General features: G+C 46.4%; 2 protein-coding genes and 1 long non-coding RNA gene across 5 annotated transcripts in view; 1 reads left to right on the top strand and 2 right to left on the bottom strand.

Annotated features, from left to right (window-relative positions):
• The window catches only part of GLOD5 (glyoxalase domain containing 5), a 43761-nt gene extending 42196 nt beyond the window's left edge, over positions 1 to 1565 (bottom strand). The window contains exon 1 of one of the 2 annotated variants that reach the window (XM_082210841.1): positions 1134 to 1565. In XM_082210841.1, the coding sequence (XP_082066967.1) occupies positions 1134 to 1205 (72 nt within the window). In that variant the 5' untranslated portion in view covers positions 1206 to 1565. The remainder of the gene's footprint in view (positions 1 to 1133) is intronic. The other variant, XM_082210840.1, reaches the window with a different exon arrangement.
• LOC309525440 overlaps positions 1 to 23138 on the top strand; it is a 129048-nt gene that overhangs the window by 95122 nt on the left and 10788 nt on the right. The gene's annotated exons all lie outside the window — the stretch shown is intronic.
• On the bottom strand, positions 3467 to 14591 carry LOC309524760 (uncharacterized protein). 2 transcript variants are annotated; one of them, XM_082209761.1, is made up of 6 exons: positions 13915 to 14591; positions 11513 to 11604; positions 9551 to 9680; positions 8500 to 8610; positions 5879 to 7541; positions 3467 to 3959 (listed from the first exon to the last, which is right to left on the bottom strand). In XM_082209761.1, the coding sequence occupies exons 2-5, from the start codon at positions 11585 to 11587 to the stop codon at positions 5905 to 5907; spliced, it is 1953 nt and encodes a 650-aa protein (XP_082065887.1). In that variant the 5' UTR covers positions 11588 to 11604; positions 13915 to 14591; the 3' UTR covers positions 3467 to 3959; positions 5879 to 5904. The 2 variants fall into 2 exon arrangements, with proteins under 2 accessions (XP_082065887.1, XP_082065888.1); XM_082209762.1 differs by having other exon boundaries at positions 5879 to 7538.

Genomic DNA, 23138 nt, shown 5'->3' with positions numbered 1-23138 from the left:
TAAATCATTTTTTTAAAGAAAGACTCAGTCTTGCTGGCATCCTCCTAATATTGACAAGCGGAGGAAGGTTTCCTATTCAGAATAATAAAATCCCTTTTTTACAGAAAGGTTCAGCCTTTCCAGCATTGTCTTAATACAGTGGTACCTCAGGTTTAATAATAATAATAATAATAATAATAATAATAATAATAATAATAATTTATTATTTATACACCCTGTAGCTTTGCTTCTCGCAGTGAGGGAACCGCCAGAAGGCCCTCAGCACTGGACCTCAGCATCCGGGCAGAACGATGGGGGTGGAGACACTCCTTCAGATATACTGGACCGAGGTCATTTAGGGCTTTAAAGGTCAGCACCAACACTTTGAATTGTGCTTGGAAACATACTGGGAGCCAATGTAGATCTTTCAAGACTGGTGTTATGTGGTCTCAGGGGCCGCTCCCAGTCACCAGTCTAGCTGCCGCGTTCTGGATTAGTTGTAGTTTCCGGGTCACCTTCAAAGGTAGCCCCACATAGAGTGCATTGCAGTAGTCCAAGCAGGAGATAACCAGAGCATGCACCACTCTGGTGAGACAGTCTGTGGGCAGATAGGGTCTTAGCCTGCGTACCAGATGGAGCTGGTAGACAGCTGTCCTGGACACAGATTTGACCTGTGCCTCCATGGACAGCTGTGAGTCCAGAATGACTCCCAGACTGGGGCACAGTTACCCCATCCAGGACCAGGGAATCTTCCACACCTGCCTGCCTCCTGTCCCCCCAAAACAGTACTTGTGTCTTGTCATGATTCAACCTCAATCTGTTAGCCGCCATCCATCCTCCAACCACCTCCAGACACTCACACAGGACCTTCACCGCCTTCACTGGTTCTGATTTGAAAGAGAGGTAGAGCTGGGTATCATCTGCATACTGATGAACACCCAGCCCAAACCCCCTGATGATCTCTCCCAGCGGCTGCATGTAGATGTTGAAAAGCATGGGGGAGAGGACGGAACCCTGAGGCACCCCACAGCAGTTTCAGGTTAAGAACGGACCTCCGGAACGAATTAAGTTCTTAACCCGAGGTACCACTGTATTCTAAGAGCCCATGTTCAGACTTCCCATCATAGGAATAACGGTCAGGAATCAGAAAGTACCTGGACAGGTAAGGAGGAAATTCTGCACAGCAGTTGGGGGCGAAGGAACCGGAGACTCGTCCAGCTCAGCATTTCCTGGTCTGAAGGTGGAGTTCGAACCGGTTTGGCAAATTCAGCAAGCGAAGGACGCCCTCCCTGGGTCACACGTTGGAAAAATCATTCTCAGCTCTCTCGCCAAGTAAATGATTTGCCAACCCACCAGGGTTTGGGAGACAACTTTCAGCTGGGCCTCTGTCAAGGAAACTGGTTGCTTCTTGTATTTAGAGATTGGAAAGGGAGTGCTTTTGGCAAGGCATATGGGAGAGCCGTTTTAGGAATGTGTCAAGATATGCGGTCGCTTGAAAGAGCTCCTTGGTTTTTTTAAATGCTTCTGGGCACAGCTAGAGATGTAAAATTTCCTGGAATTTTGAAGCCCGGTGGGTGGATACTCCCCCCCCCCCCCCGTATTCTTCCGGAAAAAATGGAAATTTTGGAAATGTTGAAAACAAGTTCAAATTGCGTGAAACGTAGTGTATGCTTGCAATAAAACAGGTAACCACCCCCCTTTCCCTTGAAATAAAAAAATTAAGGTATACACACACACACACACACACACACACACACACACACACACACACAGATATATAAATGTTCATACTGTAGCATTTGTGTTTGATTTTAAGAAATGTGTAATATGTTTAGAGTGTCTAAATTACTATGGGGTAGGGAACCAATGTGTTTTGGACTTCTATTAGCCCCGGCTAATGTCTCTATGAAGAGACATAGCTTCCCAATTCTGGATCCAAGATACAAAATAGAGGATAATGGATAGAGCATTGCTAATTTATGTGGGCTGGAACTGGTCTGTGACCGAAATAATAAAAGTCATTCATTCGTTATTATTATATTTTTATTTATTTATTTATACCCCGCCCATCTGGCTGGGTTTCCCCAGCCACTCTGGGTGGCTTCCAACAAAAGATTAAAAATACATTAAAACATTAGTCATTAAAAACTTCCTTATCTTTTCTAAAGATAGGGTATCCCCCCCCCTTTTTCATTCAATGACATAGAAGCATAGAATTGTAGAATTGTAAGGGACCCCGGGGGTCATAAATTCCAAACCCTTGCGACGCAGAACTCTCCACGAAAGCTTCTCTGTCAGGATGGCCATCCAGCCTCTGCTTAAAAACCTCCAGTGAACGCAAGTCCACCCCCTTCCAAAGGAGCCCATTCTTACTGCCTGAAAGTTCTTCCTGATGTTTGGTCATAATCTCTTTCTTGTAACTTGAAGCCCCTGGTTCATGTTCCTCTGGAGCAGGAGAAAACAAGCTTGCTCCATCTTCCATGGACAACCCTTGAGATATTTGAAGATGGTTATCCTATCTTCTCTCACTCTCCTCTTATCCAGGCTACAAAGCCAACTCTGACTTAAGGTCAGCGGCGTAGCGTGGGTTGTCAGCACCCGGGGCAAGGCAAGTAATTTGCGCCCCCTAACCCAGGGCAAGGCAAGTAATTTGCGCCCCCCCAACCCCTAACCTGCCGCGTCAGGTGATCTGAGGTGAGTTGCCGCTGACGCTGGCACCCAAACGACGCCGCTTGCCCGGAGGAGGGGGGGGGCAGAGAGGCGAGGAAAATGCAACATGGCCCAGCAGCTGCAGCAGCAGCGGCGGAGACGGGGCTGTGAGGAGGAGCTGCCTGGCACGTCCTCCACGGCCCTGATGCGCAGGGACTGCGACGAGCACTGAGAGCCGCTGCCTGCCGGACGCCTTCAGCCCGGACGCGCGCACAGCCCGTCGGTTCCGCGAGACATGCGGCTCTGCTACAGCCTGCGCCCAAGGCTCTTCGGCGACTCCGGAGGCAGCGAGTGTGCGCCCCCCAGATGTTGCACCCGGTGCGGCCGGCCCCCCTTGCACCCCCCCACGCTATGCCACTGCTTAAGGTCAACTACAGTGGTACCTCAGGTTACAGATGCTTCAGGTTACAGACGTTTCAGGTTACAGACTCCGCTAACCCAGAAATAGTACCTCGGGTTAAGAACTTTGCTTCAGGAGGAGAGCAGAAATTGCGCAGCAACGGCGCAGCGGGAGGCCCCATTAGCCAAAGTGGTACCTCAGGTTAAGAACAGTTTCAGGTTAAGAACGGACCTCCAGAACCAATTAAGTTCTTAACCCAAGGTAAAGGGAGCCCTGACCATTAGGTCCAGTCGTGGCCGACTCTGGGGTTGCGGCGCTCATCTCGCTTTATTGGCCGAGGGAGCCGACGTACAGCTTCTGGGTCATGTGGCCAGCATGACTAAGCTGCATGACTAAGGCGAACCAGAGCAGCACTGTTTACCTTCCCGCCGGAGCGGTACCTATTTATCTACTTGCACTTTGACGTGCTTTCAAACTGCTAGGTTGGCAGGAGCAGGGACCAAGCAACGGGAGCTCACCCCATTGTGGGGATTCGAACCACCGACCTTCTGATCAGCAAGTCCTAACAGCAGACAATTTGCTATAATAATTTAGAACTCCTTCTTTTTTGTCACTTTAATAAAGATATGCTTTTAGTGACTAACAGCAGCCTACCAAGATCCGGAAAATCTTGTCTGAAGTGCCGGTAGATAGCAATAAAAGCATCAGTCTATAAACACACACATACACACTCCCAGGTTAAATGTACTTTCAGACATGCGTCAAACACTCATAATGCCTCCCCTTTGCAGAAATTTGTTAATTCTCAACCATCTTTTTGGCACAGCCTGTTTCCTCAGACAATATTCTTTCTCGAGTGCCTTCTCTATCTTCTCCCAAAACTCAGTGCTCCCATGGACTTTGCAGAAGAGCATTTCTCTCGGATAAGATGCTGGGACGAAGAAACAGGAAGAGAATCAGATTACTGCAACACATTATAGAAAAGGCTGCCTCTGAAAAGACAGACGTAATATTTTACAAGAAACAACACGGGCAGAATAATTGCCACACACAGGAAGAGCAAGGATATAGCTTGAACGCTTCCCCTGTCGCTTTATAAATCATTTAATACGAACGGAAGTCGTTAACATTGTGGTTGTTGTATAAGGGATTGTTATTTTGACTGGGGTGTAATTGAAATTAGTAAGATTTTGGAACACAGAAATAAAGTAAATCATCAAACTATCAATTCTAGCACGCCGGGGGGGCGGCACCTAAATTATATAATTTGGTATCTGAATGATTGGTATTAGTAATTGTATTATAATTTGGCATTGTTATAATGAGGCTACTATTAGATTATTGTAATTGAAAACTAATTAAAAACATAATCTAATTTATGTATATATATAACGCCAATCCTGGCCCAACTACATTGGCTGCCAATTAGTTTCCAGGCCTGATTCAAAGTGCTGGCTTTGACTCATAAAGGCTGGAATGACTCAGAGCCACAGGACTTCAAGGTCTGACTCTCCCCAGACCCTGTGATCATCATCTGAGGTCCTTCTTTGTGTGCCTCCTCTGCGAGAGGTCCTAAGGGAGGCAACACGAGAACGGGGCCTTTTTTTCAGTGGCTCCCCACTTGTGGAATGCTCTCCCCAGAGAGGTTTGCCTGGCACCTTTGTTACATATCTTTTAGGTTGAGGCAAAAACATTATTTTCCTCCCAGGCCTTTGGCTAATTAAATAATCTATGGCCTTTTAAACTGGGGGGGGGGACTGTTCTTGATTTTTATTACGCTATATATGGCCATGTATTTATATTGCAAATCACCCTATCAACTTCGGATGAAGTACGGTGTAGAAATGTAATAAATAAATAAATAAATAAAAGGTAAACATTTCGAGCTAAATCTGATCTTCCCATTCCACAGAATGAAGATTGGAATCCTAGACTCTACTGCTTCAGACTGAGGACATGGGAGGAGTCAGCCAAAAATATTTCCCCATGTAAAAAAAGAAGAAAGAAAAAAACTCTTTCTTCATGAAGTAAACTAGCTCATCAGGTTAATTTTGGCCTTTGGCTAATTAAACAATCTGTGACTTTTTCAAAACAGAGACACCACCTTGCCAACAAAGGTCTGTATAGTTAAAGCTATGGTTTTCCCAGTAGTAATGTATGCAAGTGAGAGCTGGACCATAAAGAAGGCTGATCGCCGAAGAACTGATGCTTTTGAATTCTGGTGCTGGAGGAGACTCTTGAGAGTCCCATGGACTGCAAGAAGATCAAACCTCTCCATTTTTAAGATCAGCCCAGAGTGCTCACTGGAAGGACAGATCATGAAGCTGAGGCTCCAATACTTTGGCCACCTTGTGAGAAGAGAAGACTCCCTGGAAAAGACCCTGATGTTGGGAAAGATGGAGGGCACAAGGAGGAGACGACAGAGGACGAGATGGTTGGACAGTGTTCTCGAAGCTACCAGCATGAGTTTGACCAAGCTGCGGGAGGCAGTGGAAGACAGGAGTGCCTGGCGTGCTCTGGTCCATGGGGTCACAAAGAGTCGGACATGACTAAATGACTAAACAACAACAACAACAATGGCCTTTTAAATTACTTTTTTGTGGGGGAGGGGAGGGCATTGTTTGACTTTGTTACTACGTTATGCATTTTAGTTTTTATATTGCAAACCATCCTGTGATGTTCAGATGAAGAAATGGAACTAATCAATCAATAAATCAATTAATGAAAGAATGATAATTTAAGGAAGGTCGTGTTGATCTGCTCAGCAGTGGAGAATCTTCGCCCGATGGACATAATTAGGCCAGCCAGCCAAAATTATAACACGTGGAAATAACTATAACAATGTCTCACCTGGTGTTCTCAGGTGTGAAGAATCTCTACTGGGATGAATATTCATGAGGTCCATCATGTGCGTGAGCTGCCTGGTGTCTGAGAAGGGCTGATTTCAAAGAAAAACATTCCCTACACTTTAAGCACTTATACGGCTTCTTGCCAGTGTGGAGTCTCTGGTGGTTTTTGAGGTATGACGTCCGAGCAAAACATTTCCCACACTCTGCGCATTTAAAGGGTTTCTCTCCCGTGTGGATCCTCTGGTGCATCACGTATTGTGATTTGCAAGCAAAACATTTCCCACACTCCACACATTTATAAGGTTTCTCTCCTGTGTGGGCCTTGTGGTGCTTCACGAGACTAGATTTCACAGTGAAACACTTCCCACACTCCAGGCATTTGAACGGCTTTTCCCCTGTATGGACTCTCAGGTGTGTCTGGAGATTTGATTTGTTAGCAAAAGCCTTCCCGCACTCTTTGCATGTGTAGGGTTTCTCTCCCGTGTGGATTCTTTGATGTTCCACAAGACGGGACTTGAGATTAAAACATTTCCCGCACTCCAAACATTTAAAGGGCTTCTCTCCCGTGTGAAGGCTTTTGTGGATTGTGAGGTGCGATTTCTGACCAAAGCACTTCCCACACTCCAAACACTTATGTGGTTTCTTTCCTCCATGGACTCTCTGGTGGTTCATGAGATGCAACTTCCAGGAGAAGCATTTCCCACACTCCAAACATTTGAACAGTTTCTCCCCTCTGTGGACCCTCTCGTGGCTACGGAGGTGCGATTTCCGAGCAAAACATTTCCCGCACTCGGAGCATTTGCACGCTTCCTCGGTCGCGTGGCTTCTCTGGTGGAGCGTGAGGTTTGATTTCCAAGCAAAACACTTCCCACACTGCGCACATTTGTAGGTTTTCTCGCCAGTGTGGACTCTCTGGTGTCCTGTAAAGGCAGAGGAATCGGCAAAGCATTTTCCACACGCCAGGCATTTGAAAGGTTTCTCTCCCGTGTGGGTTCGGCGGTGGATCGTGAGGTGTGATTTCTGGGCAAAGGACTTCTCGCAGTCCAGGCATTCGAAAGGTTTCTCTCCCGTGTGGGTTCGGCGGTGCATCACGAGGTACGATTTGTGAGCGAAACATCTGCCGCATTCCAAGCACTCGTGCGATTTCTCTCCGGTGTGAACCCTCCGGTGGCTCACAAGCTTCGATTTGTGGGCGAAGCCTTTGCCGCAATCCAAGCACTGAAATGGCTTCTCTCCCGTGTGGATTCGCTGGTGCATCATGAGGTACGATTTCTGAGCAAACGTTTTGCCACATTCGGAGCACTCATACGGCTTCTCTCCAGTGTGGACACTCTGGTGCCTGTTGAGTTTTGGCTTTTCAGCAAAGCACATCCCACACTCCAAGCATTGGTGAGGTTTCTCTCCCGTGTGGACTCTCTGGTGTATCACAAGCGGCCATTTCCAAGCGAAACGTTTCCCACACTCGGAGCATTCGTACGGTTTTTCTCCTGTGTGGACTCTCTGGTGCTCCACAAGCTTTGATTTCCGAGCAAAGCATTTCCCACAGTCCAGGCATTTGTTCAGTTTCTCTCCTTCCATCATCTGCTGGCGATTGGCAAGGGTTGGTATCTGCGTTAACTGCAACCCCCACGTGAAATATAAATTCTTTTGACTGCACAGACCTGCTGAGATATGGGGGAAATAGTAAGAAAAATATTTATTTTGGAGGATAAAGAAGATTGAAACATGTTAAGAGTTAGAAGGTGGAAATTCAGCTACTAACATAAAGTCAAGAAGAGGCCCATCAACAGCCACCTCTTCCTTCTCCCACAATGGCAGTACAGTCGTACAGTGGTACCTCTGGATACGAAAAGGATCCGTTCAGGAGCCCCGTTCGTATCTAGAAGCAAACATAACGCGCTCCGTTACTTCCGGGTTGCCGCATAGCGCAACTCGAACGTGCTCAACCCGAAGCGCATTCAACCCGAGGTATGACTGTACCTTGGTTTTCCAATTTAGTCCATTCTGGGAGTCCGTTCAACTCCCAGAACAGTTCAAAAACCAAGGCGCAGCTTCGAGTTCAAAGGCGTTCAACTTCCGAGGTTCAACTGTATATCAAAGACTAAAAAAGGTAAAGTGACCCCTGTTAGGTCCAGTCACGGACGACTCTGGGGTTGCGGCACTCATCTCGCTTTACTGGCCAAGGGAGCCGGCGTACAGCTTCCAAGTCATGTGGCCAGCATGACTAAGCCGCTTCTGGCGAACCAGAGCAGCGCACGGAAACGCCGTTTACCTTCCCACTGGAGTGGTAGCTATTTATCTACTTGCACTTTTACGTGCTTTTGAACTGCTAGGTGGGCAGGAGCAGGGATTGAGCAACGGGAGCTCACCCTGTCGTGGGGATTCGAACCGCCGACCTTCTGATTGGCGAGCCCTAGGCACTGTGGTTTAACCCACAGCGCCACCCGCGTCCCTATATCAAACACTAACTCCTCTCAAAGTATAAATATAATGCAGCTTAAGGGCTAGATGCTGTACAATAATTAAATTAGGAGGAAATCCTAACATTTTAAAAGGATAATGGCCAGATTTCCCAGAAATCTGGAAAGAGTCTTGGTCTCCTGGTTTCCCAAAACCCCTCACCTGAGTTGGAGCTAGAACTCTCTGTTTCATCCAAGTCCTGAGAATCTGGCACCCAGAGCTCTCCCCCTTTTTCCAGCTGGCAAATAAGTTCAGGTTTGGCGAATGGAGATCCTTCCCAGGAAAGAAAAGCAGAGAATGTCTAAGGATGTGGTCAACCCCCACAAACTCATCCTATGACCCCCACAAAGTGGCTCCGGAAAACAAGCCCCAAAACTACCTTTCACAACACAACTCACCATCAAATACATAGCTGAATTTCCTGAATCTATAAAAATAACAGCAAATTATTTTTTAAAAAATATCCCTGAACGCCTCTTCTTTCCTTTCCGGGTTGAACTGTGTATTGTTACAGTAACTTAAAGGTCAGAAGACTTTTTCCTGGGCAGCACATTGGCTATTGTATTTGTTTACACACTATATCACGGGTAGGCAAACTAAGGCCCAGGGGCCGGATCTGGCCCAATTGCCTCCCAAATCCGGTCTGCGGACGGTCTGGGAATCAGCATGTTTTTACATGAGTAGAATGTGTGCATTTATTTAAAATGCATCTCTGGGTTATTTGTGGGGCATAGGAATTCATTCTTCCCCCCCCCCAAAAAAATATAGTCCAGCCCCCCACAAGGTCTGAGGGATAGTGGACCGGCCCCCTGCTGAAAAAGTTTGCTGACCCCTGCACTACGTGGTTTGCCTTAAAACCGAACTCCTCCAAAATCCCTTGCCCATCTCTGCCATTTTGCACTGGTGTTACTTGGGATTTGTAACCCATTTCAATGTACAGTGGTCAGTAAGCCCTGTAAATCCCTGACCCCATGCGTACGGCCTTAAATGATTTTAAAAATGCTAAAGAATGGGGCAGATGCATGAACAATATAATGTCTTGGTCTTCCCTCAGAACAGCCTGCCGTGACATTGCAAGAAGGTAAGTACATAATGCAATCTGACCTTAAAAATCCTTAAGCAATTAGGACATTAGTAAATACATAAAGTCATTATTTGCCCTGTGAACATGAAGACATCCAGCTGTTTCGTAATGAAGACAGAAGCTCCTTACCCAACGAGGCCACGTTCCCATAATTCTCCAACATGACATGCCTGTACAAGGCCCTTTGGTCGGGATCCAGCAGAGCCCCCTGGCTCGCCGTGAAATACACAGCCACATCTTCAAAGGTCACCACAGGACGCTGTGAGGACAAAGAGACCCTCATCTCATTTCCCACACATGCATTCAAAAGGATAAGGTAAAGGTAAAGGACCCCTGACAATTAAGTGCAGTCGCAAACAACTCTGGGGTTGCGGTGCTCATCTCGCTTTACTGGCCGAGGGAGCCGATATTTGTTTGCAGACGGTTTTTTTGGGTCATGTGGCCAGCATGACTAAGCCGCTTCTGGCAAAACCAGAGCAGCGCACGGAAACGCCGTTTACCTTCCCACTGGAGTGGTACCTATTTATCTACTTGCACTTTGACGTGCTTTGGAACTGCTAGGTGGGCAGGAGCAGGGACCGAGCAACGGGAGCTCACCCCGTCGCGGGGATTCGAACAGCCGACCTTCCGATCGGCAAGCCCTAGGCTCAGTGGTTTAGACCACAGTGCCACCTGCATTTCAAAAGGATAGAACTCTGCAACTCTAGAATCCCTTTCAAAAGTCTGAGCCACAGACACAGAACAGAAAGTAGCCACCCCAGAGGGCATCTTACTCAGCTCAACTTACAGAAACCACTTGAAGCCACATCTACTTGTGCACTGCTCTCCAAAGCCCTAACAACACAGGCCAATATTTTTTTCTGCCCAAAACCCCAAATGCAAAACACCAGCTTTCTGGAATGTGCCAATCCAGATTGCAGTGGGTGATCAGAATGCTCCTCCATACAAAAAACAAAACAAAACAAAATCAGTAACACATCACTTGGGAAGACTGGCAAACTAATATCAGGGTACTGGAAGAAGCAAAGATCACCAGTGTTGAAGCAAGGATTCTTCAACATCAACTTGGTTGGACTGGTCATGTTGTGCGGATGCCTGATGATCGTCTTCCAAAGCAACTACTCTATTCCCAACTTAAAAATGGAAACAGCGTAATGCTGGTGGTCAACAAAAGAGGTTTAAAGACTGTCTCAAGGCAAATCTTAGAAAATGTAGTATAAACACCGACAATTGGGAAACACTTGCCTGCAAGTGCTCCAGTTGGAGAACAGCCTTTACCAAAGTTGTCATGGGCTTTGAAGACACTCAAACTCAGGACACAAGGGAGAAACGTGCTAAGAGGAAGGCACGCTTGATAAACCCTCACCATGAACAACTCCCACCGGGAAACCAATGTCCCCACTGTGGAAGGACGTGTGGATCCAGAAGTGGCCTCCACAATCACTTACAGACTCATTGTTAAATCCGTGTTTATGGAAGACCATCTTACTCCGCTACGAGTGATTGCCAAAGAAGATGCAGAGAAAACTAGCCTAGTCATCCGACGTGTTCTAGTCTGTGAGATTTCCATGCACTATGATGTGCAGGACATTTTCTACTGGGGGGAGGGCATTCAAAATGTGGCTGTCCCGGTGCAAGCTCAGTCTCCCCCCCCCCACGTGATCTGCTTCCTGCGTAGACTTGCCCCAGATGCCCCACTCCAGAAAGGGAGATCCACACACAGAAGAAAGATTTTTATTAATGGAGATTGTAAAGTGTGGGTTGTAAACATTCCCATACTTCTTGCTCTGTGAATGAGAAACGCAAATCTCCATCCGTTGTCCCGGGTAAACCAGTCTGTGGATCTAGTAGGAATGTTCTTCCAGAAGTTATTTCTGCCGTAAATAGTCCCACTTACTAGACTAGATGGATCTTTTCATCCAATCCAGAAGAGGCCTTTTTATATTCACAAGGAGAGAGGGATGGAGGAAAGGAAGGAAACAAGTCATGCATTGGGTTGTTCCCTGCCTGGTTCACTCTCCTTGCATTATGTCCTGCTTTCCCCCTCCCATCTCCTCGCCCCCACCCATCAACTAATGGAGGATATCCTACCTGGTTTGGCTGTTGTGCAACATCTTGCCTTGTCCTGGAAGGTGGGGGCAATCTCATTTGAGACTTGGATATCATTTTTTCACTCTGTGGGGCTAAGGAGGGTGAAGCAAAGAGAGAGGGGACATTTTCAGAAGCATAAATGTTCAATGTGACATCGCACCCCCAAAACGGACAAGCAATTTGCTAACTTCACATTGTGGGAAGAAAGGAAGGGGCGAAATTCTCAATGGCTTCAGCACTGATTGCTCGGACAGTGGAAGTTGCTCCAAGTCCCAGTCACCACATGGAAGTAGTTTAAAGTCCAAATAGCTGCAGAAGATGAGGCTCAGTGTAACAGTTCCAGGACATACAGCTTGTAAGCTTTGGCGGATATAGATACAGATACATAGAATCATAGAGTTGGAAGAGACCACAAGGGCCATCGAGTCCAACCCCCTGCCAAGCTGGAAACACCATCAGAGCACTCCTGACATATGGTTGTCAAGCCTCTGCTTAAAGACCTCCAAAGTAGGAGACTCCACCACACTCCTTGGCAGCAAATTCCACTGTCGAACAGCTCTTACTGTCAGGAAGTTCTTCCTAATCTTTAGGTGGAATCTTCTTTCTTGTAGTTTGGATCCATTGCTCCGTGAAAGCTTCTTTGGAGCAGCAGAAAACAACCTCCCTCCCTCCTTTTATATATTTGAACATGGCTATCATATCACCCCTTAACCTCCTCTTCTCCAGGCTAAACATGCCCAGCTCCCTTAGCCGTTCCTCATAAGGCATCGTTTCCAGGCCTTTGACCATTTTGGTTGCCTTCCTCTGGACATGTTCCAGTTTGTCAGTGTCCTTCTTGAATTGTGGTGCCCAGAACTGGACACAGTACTCCAGGTGAGGTCTGACCAGAGCAGAATACAGTGGCACTATTACTTCCCTTGATCTAGATGCTATACTCCTAGATACAAGTACAACTAAATATACAAGTACAAAGTATCTCTGTGGCTCCAAATAAACTCCAGCAATTCAAGACAGCACTGGACAAGCAACAGACTCCGACTTGCTCTGACAAACACTAACTGAGCTGAAATACATTAATTGCAGATATACCTGGTGCACTGGGCTGTTATCATAGCAACTGGCTTGGCTGAGCTTGCACATTTGATTAGCTCATCCATGGGGTGATTTATGCTCAGGAAGGAAATGAACCCCTTCTCAGGTCCAGTTGCTCCAACACTGATGCACTAGGAAACTTCCTTACTCTTGAGTCGCAGCCTTGGCTCCTCCTGTTCATTCAGTCAAGCTGGCAATGGCTATGAGGTCCTTGCCTTCCTGCTGGAGCAAACCCAAGATTACACCTGGTACCTTCTGCCAAAAAACTATCTGTTCTACCCTTGAGCTCCCAGGTAAGACAGGTTTACCTGTTGGGACAGGATAACTCATGGATTGGCCATCTCTCTGTGGCTGAAAGATGGAAGATTACCAGATCTATTCCTTACATCCCACACCAAAAGCGATGTCACACTTTGCAGTCACTGCAAACAGCAATTTGCCACCCAAATTACTGAGGAGGCCCATGCCCAGGCGGTAGAAAGCCCCTTGGGGATAGAAACCCACTTCTGGACAGCTGATTCTGCCATTCTGCAAGATGCACAAAAGCCAAAGAACTGGTCCATTGAAAAGGAATTGAAAACCCTCAGCCAGGAACTACTTTATTTTTATTAGGACAAGGTGCAACATCACAAAAATAGTGAGCAAGCTTTCAGCTTCTCAAGAACTCTTTTCTTCCCTTTTCTAGGAAAGACTGCATTCTCTCTACTAGGTAATACTAACAACTGGCTAACATGGAGCCTCTCTCTCTCTCTCAATTATATTTTTATTAAGTTTCAACATTTTCAACATATACAATCCAATTTTCCCCCTTTCTCTCTCTTTTTAAACCTAACATTTATTTCCATCTTTGCTAATCTAAACTCTGCCGTGTGTCTATTTCTCGGACTAAGGTTTCTAAGAATGCAAACTCCGTCCCTCTCTCTTTCTCGGACCTGCGCGCAATCGTAGGCGGGCAGAACCGCGCTGTGTTTCTTTGTCCAAGCGGTGGCGCTTTCCCCGGGCACAGCCTGATCCATCAAAGACCAAAATCCCCTCCCACATCGCATCTTTAAAGGAAATCCTGCAGACGCCATTTTGCCCCCCTCCCCATTAGACCAACTCGCCACTCCCCGCTTTGTTTAACAGCTGGAAGAAGAGCTCTGAGTAACTCGCAAGCTTGCTCGCTATTTGGGGGGGCGCGCGAGATTTTTATGTTTATGGGGTTTTTTTTAATAATTTGACGGATACACTCAGATTAGGAAGAAATAAAAAATAAAGGTTTTTGTTTTGTTAATGCAACATGTATAATTCTAAAGGTAAACCCTACTCACCCAACGTGAAGACGCGTCTTCTTCGCTGCTGCAGCCTCCAAGCCGGTGGAGACGATCCCAAGCAAAGGTAGCCTTGCGCGCTCTCCCCTGCGCACTCGCGCAAGCTGGAGGAGAGTCCGGCCCTTGGAGGAGCGCGAAGGGATCGGATCGGAGGCTGGGACCCGCCTCTCTTGTCCCTCTCCGAGGTGCTGCAGGCGTCGCCGGACGGAGGAAAGAGAGTCGCGCAAATAGACCCTGATCTGGGAGAGCGCGCGGGCGAGGCTTATGGCATCATCGCACGCACTGCTCTGACCTTGTGAGTGATCGGTGGGATCTGATAGGAGACATGCATTTCCACGCAGGGGAAAGTTGCTCCCCGTCCCACTCAGCAAAGGTCCAAATGGTTTTCTGTTGTTGCAGAAGAGAAGGCTCAGCAAAACAGTGCGTAGATAAAGCTACAGCTTGTCGGGTTGGCAACGGATCCCGGTTGTTCCAAATGAACTCCAGCAATTCAAGACCAGCGCACTCTACATAAGGATGACGGCGCACAAACTAAGCTGAGCTATATTCATCACAGATATAGGCAAGGCGCTGGACCATTGCCATAGCAACTGGTTGACCTTGCACGTGCGATGAGCTCATAGGTGGAGCGATTTGCACTTGCACATTAACCCCTTCTCATGTCTAGTTACTCCAATAATGATAATATAAAAAAATTCCTTCCAGTAGCACCTTAAAGACCAACTAAGTTAGTTCTTGGTATGAGCATTCGTGTGCATGCACACTTCTTCAGATACCAAAGTGTGCATGCACACGAAAGCTCATACCAAGAACTAACTTAGTTGGTCTTTAAGGTGCTACTGGAAGGAATTTTTTTATTTTGACTATGGCAGACCAACACGGCTACCTATCTGTATCCAATAATGATGTGTGTGTGTGTAAATATTTAATTATTGCATTTAGGTAAAAGAAGAAGGCAAAGGACCCCTGGACAGTTAAGTCCAGTCAAAGGTGACTATGGGATTGTGGCACTCATCTCGCTTTCAGGCAGAGGGAGCCGGCGTTTGTCCACAGACAGCTTTCCGGGTCATGTGGCCAGCAGGACTAAACTGCTTCTGGCGTAACAGAACACTGATGGAAACCAGAGCACACAGAAATGCTGTTTACCTTCCCTCCGGGGCGGTGCCTATTTATCTACTTGCACTTTGACGTGCTTTCGAACTGCTAAGTTGGCAGGAGCTGAGACAGAGCAACGGGAGCTCACCCCATCGCAGGGATTCGAACCGCCAACCTTCCGATTGGCAAGCCCAAGAGTCTGAGTGGTTTAGACCAGGGGTCAGCAACCCGCGGCTCCAGAGCCGCATGTGGCTCTTTTACACCTTTGCCGCGGCTCCGGGGCGGATACTAGCGAGGGGAGGAGGCGCATTGTGCGCCCCGACACTCCCCACTGTGGCGGGTGCTGTACTGGCTGTGACGCCGCATGGGGGCGGTGCGTGCGTCAGTCATGCACCGTCCCGACGTCACCTTCCCGCCCGCCCGCTACATTGTAAGGGGCATGTACGCTGGTCACTGCATTGAAAGGGGGCATGTACACTGGTCACTGCATTGAAAGGGGGCATGTACGCTGGTCACTGTTTTGAAGGGGAGTGAAGAACACACACACACACACAAAAAGGTAACTTGTAAATTTAACGTTTATTTCTATGAGGAGGAGTAATTCTGAGGGGTCAAACAAAGAAATAATAAAAAAGTGACAAAAAAGTTATTTTTATAATGACGAGTTTTGCGGCTCCCAGTTTTTTTTTCTTCGGAAACTGGTCCAAGTGGCTCTTTTTGTCTTAAAGGTTGCAGACCCCTGGTTTAGACCACAGCGCCACCCGCATCCCGAGTTATTGCATTCACAAGCCACTTCTCTACCAAGGAGCTCAGTGCAGCATGTATGGTTCTTCCCTTCTCCATTTGATCTTCACAACAGCCCTGCGAAGTAAGGTTAGGCTTCTGAGAGACGGGTCAGGGCTGGTTGGGGATTTGAACCCAGGTCTCCCAGGCCCTTGTGCAGGGCTCTTAACCTCTATAACACACCGGCTTCTTCTGTATATTATGATATGATATGATACGATACAATACAATACAATACAATACAATACAATACAATACTCTTTATTGTCATTGTCCCATGCAGAACAACAAAATTGAAAAAATTCTACATAAGACATTAAAAAACCAACAAGCCAGCTATCCCAGCCTGTTTAGCCCCCTAAAAACTCTGATACCCCATTTTTAAATACAACATACTCCCATAGAGACTCCTTATACAGCGTTTAAAATCAAAATTGCATTTGGATAGAAACTGTTTCTCAGGAGACTAGTCCTAGTCTTTATAATGCTGTAAGGCAGAAGCTGAAAGAGATCATTTCCGGGGTGCGTTCTATCCTGCGCTGTCTCTGCAGCTTTCTTATGATACCTGAAAGCATAGATTCAATCCAAGGTGGGAAGAGTGCATCCAATTATTCTCTCTGCAGTCTTTACAACCCTGGACAGCATTGTTTTTCCCCTGACTGGGCAGCTCCCAAACCACACACACAGACCATAAGTTAATACACCCTCAACAGTACAATGGTAAAATGCCATCAACAGGTCCTTTGAGAGATGGTTTTTCCGGAGGATTCTCAGAAAATATAACCTCTGCTGTGCTCACTTCATCAGGTCTTTGCTGTTTTCTCCCCAGGTTAGGTCATCTCTCAGCTCCATTCTCAGAAATCGAAACACCGAGACCTGTTCCATGCACTTCTCCTCAATAATAAGTGGCTGAATATTCAATTTACATTTCCTAAAGTCCGCAATAATCTCTTTTGTTTTCTTTAAGTTAAGGAGTAAGTTGTTTTTCCTGCACCACTCCCCCAACTATGATCAATAATAATACATGTAAGTTCCGTTTAGTTATTACTGGTAAGAGATGTTTCAACATCTATTATCGTGTTTGTTGGCAACTTTGTTTGTGGCAACAAGCCCTCCTTTCCTCATTTATTTATTATATTTGTATCTGGGCCTTTTCTCCAAAGAGCTTGAGGCTGCGTATATCGTGTGTCTGCGCCCATCCGTGGGAAAACAAAAACCCTGCGAGGTGAGGCAGTTAAAGAGTGCGGCTGGGCCAAGTTCACTCACTGAAATTGCATGGCTGAGATAGGGGGGCTGGATTCGAACCTTGGTCGCTCCAGACCATGGGTAGGCAAACTAAGGCCCGGAGGCCAGATCCGGCCCAATCGCCGCCTAAATCCGGCCCGCAGACGGTCTAGGAATCAGCTTGTTTTTACATGAGTAGAATGTGTCCTTTTATTTAAAATGCATCTCTGGGTTATTTGTGGGGCGTAGGAACTCGTTCATATATACAGTGGTGCCCCGCAAGACGAATGCCTCGCAAGACAGAAAACTCGCTAGACGAAAGAGTTTTCCGTTTTGGAGGTGCTTCGCAAAACGAATTTCCTATGGGCTTGCTTCGCAAGACGACAATGTCTTGCGAGTTCCTGCTGGTTTTTTCCCCTTCCCCCCCTTTTTCTAAGCCGCTAAGCCGCTTATCAGCTGATCCGATCAGCAGATAAGCCGCTAATAGCGCTAATCCGTCAATGGGCTTGCTTCGCAAGACGAAAAAACCGCTAGACGAAGAGAATCACAGAACAGATTCTTTTCGTCTTGCGAGGCTCCACTGTATTTTTTCAAAATTTGGTCTGGCCCCCCACAAGGTCTGAGGGACAGTGGACCGGCCCCCTGCTGAAAATGTTTGCTGACCCCTGCCCCAGTCCTTAGCCCTAGAAACACTCTAACGCAGGTCACTGGTCTCGTTAGCTAGGAATGATGGGAGTTGAAGTCCAACAACATCTGGGGACACAAGCTTGAGAAAGGCTGCTCTAACCACTACACCACCGTGGCCCAAATGGCAACATCCATGAACGTGGAGGAGGCATCGACATGCTCAGGGGAACCTTGAAATGTACAGAAGGAAAAGCTTTAAAAAAAATTAAAGCAGTCCAGAGAGATCTGAGCATGCTCAGTGCGCATGAAATTCTGACTTGTCTGTTACAGAGTGGGAAGATAGAATTGGCCACCTCTCCATTGCAGCCCCCCTGCCTCAGTTGCCACCAGAACATGGGCGTAGCCGGGGGGGGGAGAGGGGGTAGCTGCCCCCCATCAAGTAAATAAAAAACACCCAACTTAAAATAGAAATAATTAGAATGTGCGAAACTGAAATGCTCGCTGTGGTCACATGGAAGATGTTGTGGCGCATTCTAGCAATGCAACTGGTAACCCAATTGATCAATAGGCGTGCCTTCCACAAACTGACGAATCGCGTCACAGTTCTGGAAGCTTCTAATAGTTTCCAGCATTTTCTCCTGAGAGCGCACACCTGCAGGGCCCGTCTAGAATCGACGGGAAGTTTGCCAAAGGCTACTTATACGGCAGAAAGCCCTCACAGTCCTCAGGCGATGATCTAGTTCAGTTTATTCAATTTCACAATTTGGATCGGTGCAGAGTTCGTAGCTAACGCTTGTTGTGAACAAGTGTTTTATTTAAATATAGTGTCGTTTCCTGGCAACCGTTGGTGTTCTGTCTCCAACCTAGTCAGGTTACCTAGGCGAGGCTTACTGAGCGTGCACAGAAAAAGTGCATTGGTAGAATTTGAGAAGGAAGTGCTGGAAAGGTTTCTGGCAAATCCAAGAAAACTTGTTTTAGTTTAGGCGTTGTTGTTTTTTTTAATTAGATGAAAAAAGGCATGTTCTTTGTAATTTTGCAAAATATTCTCGTTAACTGCATGAAAGGTAGTCCCTGATGTTTTGGCTGTTGTTGTTTTTTAATTTTAAAAAATAACTTCCTAGTTTTCAAATGACTGAGGATTTTGACAGATTTTCCGGAGCGATTGGGGTCAAAAGAAAGTAAGGGCAAAATGGGGGTGTCTGGTGTGTCCTGTCTTGCTTGTGGGCCAGAGAGACTCCATCTCAGTTCAGTCCCACAGACATAAAAAAGATGTCACACCACTCTGAGGAAATACCTCAGAAACACTTTTTGTAGAGAGGAGTTACGTTACCAATTAATATTTAGAAAATAATCTATACTTTTTTTAAAAAAAAAGAATAAAGGCAACTTTATTTTTTAAAAAAGAAAGAAAACTGTTGAACAAATACCCACTGTCGTTTGCAATTTCTTTCTTTCTTTCTTTCTTTCTTTCTTTCTTTCTTTCTTTCTTTCTTTCTTTCTTTCTTTTTTTGCACTTTATTTATTTATTATTAATATTGCAATACATATATGAAATCTTTACAAATTGATACATATACATTATATTCGTAAATTCACATTTCCACATTTCATTATGTACCAACATTTATCCATTTTTTATTTCTTGCCCTGTGTCTTAACTTAACTTTGTGAAATCAGTATATACATATCAATAAATTCTTGTTGGAGCATCTTTTGGACATATATTCTTCTACACATTTCCATTCCTGTTTGATATTTTGATTAAATTGCATTCTAATTGTTGCCGTCATTTTTGCTAATTCTATCATTTCAAAAAATTTACATTGCCAATCTTTCAATGTTGGTACTTCTTCTGATTTCCAATTTTTTGCAATCAGTAACCTTGTGGCAGCTGTTGCGTATAAAAAGATTCTCTTCATGTCTTTGGGGATGTCATTTGTTATAATTCCTAAAAGAATGTTTCCGGCTTCTTACCAATTGTTGTTTTAAACATTTTTTTTCAGTTCCTCATGTATATTTATCACATCCCCACCATACATGATATAAGGATCCCTCTGATACCTTACATCTCCAAAACAGATTCGATGTTAGTTTGTAAATTTTAGCCAGTTTTACAGGGGTTAAGTACCACCTGTAAAACATCTTCATAATGGGTTTTTTTTCCATAGTAATGCATGTGGTGAAATTAATATCTGATTTCCAAAGTTTTCCCCAATGATCTAATGAAATCGCGTATCTGAAATCCTGTCCCCACTTGATCAGTGTCGCTTACAATTTCTTTTCTCACCCATTGTAAGAGACTTCTCAGAACATCTCTTTTCGTCCTGCTCTTCCCTTCCTCTTCTTTTTCCTCCCACCCCTTCTCCTGTCGGGGACAACCCTTTCTGGTACCCAAACAGCAGCATCCAGTCCTGCCCTCCACCCCAAACCAAGCTGCCTGGTACCCAAGGCGGATCACAAGCTCTTTTGGCGCCTGAGGAGCTAAGGCCACCTCTCCATTGCGGCCCCCCTGCCTAAGGGAGCTGGGCATGTTTAGCCTGGAGAAGAGGAGGTTAAGGGGTGATATGATAGCCATGTTCAAATATATAAAAGGATGTCACATAGAGGAGGGAGAAAGGTTGTTTTCTACTGCTCCAGAGAAGCGGACACAGAGCAATGGATCCAAACTACAAGAAAGAAGATTCCACCTAAACATTAGGAAGAACTTCCTGACAGTAAGAGCTGTTTGACAGTGGAATTTGCTGCCAAGGAGTGTGGTGGAGTCTCCTCCTTTGGAGGTCTTTAAGCAGAGGCTTGACAACCATATGTCAGGAGTGCTCTGATGGTGTTTCCTGCTTGGCAGGGGGTTGGGCTCGATGGCCCTTGTGGTCTCTTCCAACTCTATGATTCTATGATTCTGAGGCAGAAAAGCCCACAAGTTCCTCTCTCTGCTTCCTCCTTTGCCGTTATTACGCTACCATCATAAGATTAAATGCGGAACAGTTTGGTGCCCTTTCATGACATCACCCCCAAGCGCCCCCCCCCTCAGTCTGCCTCAGGGGAAGAGACAATCCCCAGGGACAATCCATAAAGTGTGGAAGCAATGCAGTGATTCTCACGCATCCCTTCAAAGCAGCCAATCACTGAGTAATAACAATTATCATTTATACCCCGCCCATCTGGCTGGGTTTCCCTAGCTCAGGGGTCTGCAACCTTTAAGACAAAAAGAGCCACTTGGACCCGTTTCCGAAGAAAAAAAACCTGGGAGCCGCAAAACCATTGCGACATTTAAAGCATGCGCGCCGCTGCCCTCCGATCTGACAGCGGGCGGGAAGGTGACGTCGGGACGGTGCGTGACTAACGCATGCACCGCCCCCATGCAACCTCACAGCCAGTACAGTGCCCGCCACAGTGGGGAGTGTCGGGGCGCACAATGCGCCTCCTTCCCTTGCTAGTATCTGCCCCGGAGCCGCGGCAAAGGTGTAAAAGAGCCACATGTGGCTCCGGAGCCGCGGGTTGCAGACCCCTGCCCTAGCTACTCTGGGTGGCTCCCAACACAATATTAGAAGCATGATAGAGCATCAAACATTAAAAACTTCCCTAAACAGGGCTGTCTTCAGGTGTCTTCTAAAAGTCAGCCAATCAATCTGCCTGATATCCAGGAATTGTTGTAAACAAAATCTGCCCTTGTTCCCTTATGGGGGGACACAAGAGCCTTTTATAGAGTCCTTTGTAGGTTCTCCATCAGTAGGAGAAAATAACAGAGGCCAACCAGAGAATTTTGAGAAGCAAAGCAGCTAGTAAGCCTGATCTTTATTGAACTGTTGCAACAGGGTGCTCCCCTCACACGCAGGAGGACGGAGGAGGAACCCAGAACAAAGGTGTGCCTACCCTTATATAGACATTTTAAATTCCCTGCCCTGGAGCTCAAGACCACCCCTCCATACATGATACATACATCACAGAAGGGGTGTAGCCCAAGACCACCCCCCACAAACATCATACCTACATCACAGAAAAGGAGGTCTACAACAGAAATTTGAACGTTGTTGTTTTTCCTGTCTGCCAGGTTATCTGATAATGCCTTATCTGATTGCCTTTCCTGGTAGTCTGCCCAGTCCTTTGCGATGGTGATTACCCAATTCCTGAGACAATGGGAAGGTTCCCTCACCCCCTCCCTCCTTGCAGGGAAAACATTTGGTCAGTCTGGGAGTCAACATGGTTTCAGGGCGGTCTTCCTGTGCTGCTCCAGACATGTGGTCCACATATCTATGTACGTGCTTGGTTGGTACATAAGGTAGACCGGCAATCCCTTTGTTTCCAGCAGTGGCGTAGCGTGGGGGGTGCAGGGGGGGCCGGCCGCACCGGGCGCAACATCTGGGGGTTAGGGTTAGGGGGCGCAAATCCACGGGTTAGGGGGCGCAAATTACTTGCCTTGCCCCGGGTGCTGACAACCCACGCTACGCCACTGGTTTCCAGACAGTGTTCCTTGGGTTACTTTTGACTCCATGGTGACCTCTTGTTGGACAGCTGCTCATGGGAAATAGGAGAGCAGAGATTCAGGCCAGGCCAATTCCACCCAGTCCAAGTCAATCAGCAGCAGCAGCAGGAACTGACACGGACGATTTTCTCGTTCTACATGCCTAGCAACTAAGGTCTCACCCCATGCATCTGACGAAGTAGACTTGATGAAGTGGCACAATAAATTTGTTAAATCTTTCTGATAGCAAGAGCTGTTGGACAGTGGAACGGTCTCCTTCGGGAGGCGGTGGACTCTCCTTCCTGGGAGGCTTATAAGCAGAGGTTGGAGGGCCGTCTGTCTTGAATGTTTCAGCTCAGATTCCTGCACGGCAGGGGGTTGGACTAGATGACCCCTGGGGTTCCCTCCCAACTCTATAGTTCTGTGATTCTATGAAAACAAATGCTTTCACCGCAAGAAAGACACTTCCCTTCCTGGCAATTTTTTTGATGATATATATAGTTTCATGCTTCCCCATTTACAAATCACTACAGTGGTACCTCGGGTTGCATACGCTTCAGGTTACAGACTCCGCTTACCCAGAAATATTACCTCGGGTTAAGTACTTTGCTTCAGGATGAGAACAGAAATCGTGCTCCGGCGGCGCAGGCGCAGCAGGAGGCCCCATTAGCTAAAGTGGTGCTTCAGGTTAAGAACAGTTTCAGGTTATGAATGGACCTCTGGAACGAATTAAGTACTTAACCTGAGGTACCACTGTATTTCAAAAATGTCTTATAAATATCACCCAAGAGAAAAGACAACCGAGGGAATCTTGGGAACTGTAGTTTGTTAAGGGTGCCTGGAATAGCAGCTGTAAGAGGTCGGCACTTTTCACAAGCTACCTTTCCCCACATTCTTTTGGGGGAGACAGTATTATTATTATTATTATTATTATTATTATTATTATTATTATTATTATTATTAGTGCTCTTTTCTAAAAATATATATGTTTAAAGACACTCTCATTTGCCTACTCATATTGAAATTTTGCACTTTA

This window comes from Podarcis vaucheri, assembly GCF_965113315.1.
Source record: "Podarcis vaucheri genome assembly, chromosome: 2".
Classification (NCBI taxonomy): domain Eukaryota; kingdom Metazoa; phylum Chordata; class Lepidosauria; order Squamata; family Lacertidae; genus Podarcis; species Podarcis vaucheri.
Note: the sequence above shows the minus strand (reverse complement) of the source record. Positions and strands in the feature narration are given on the sequence as shown.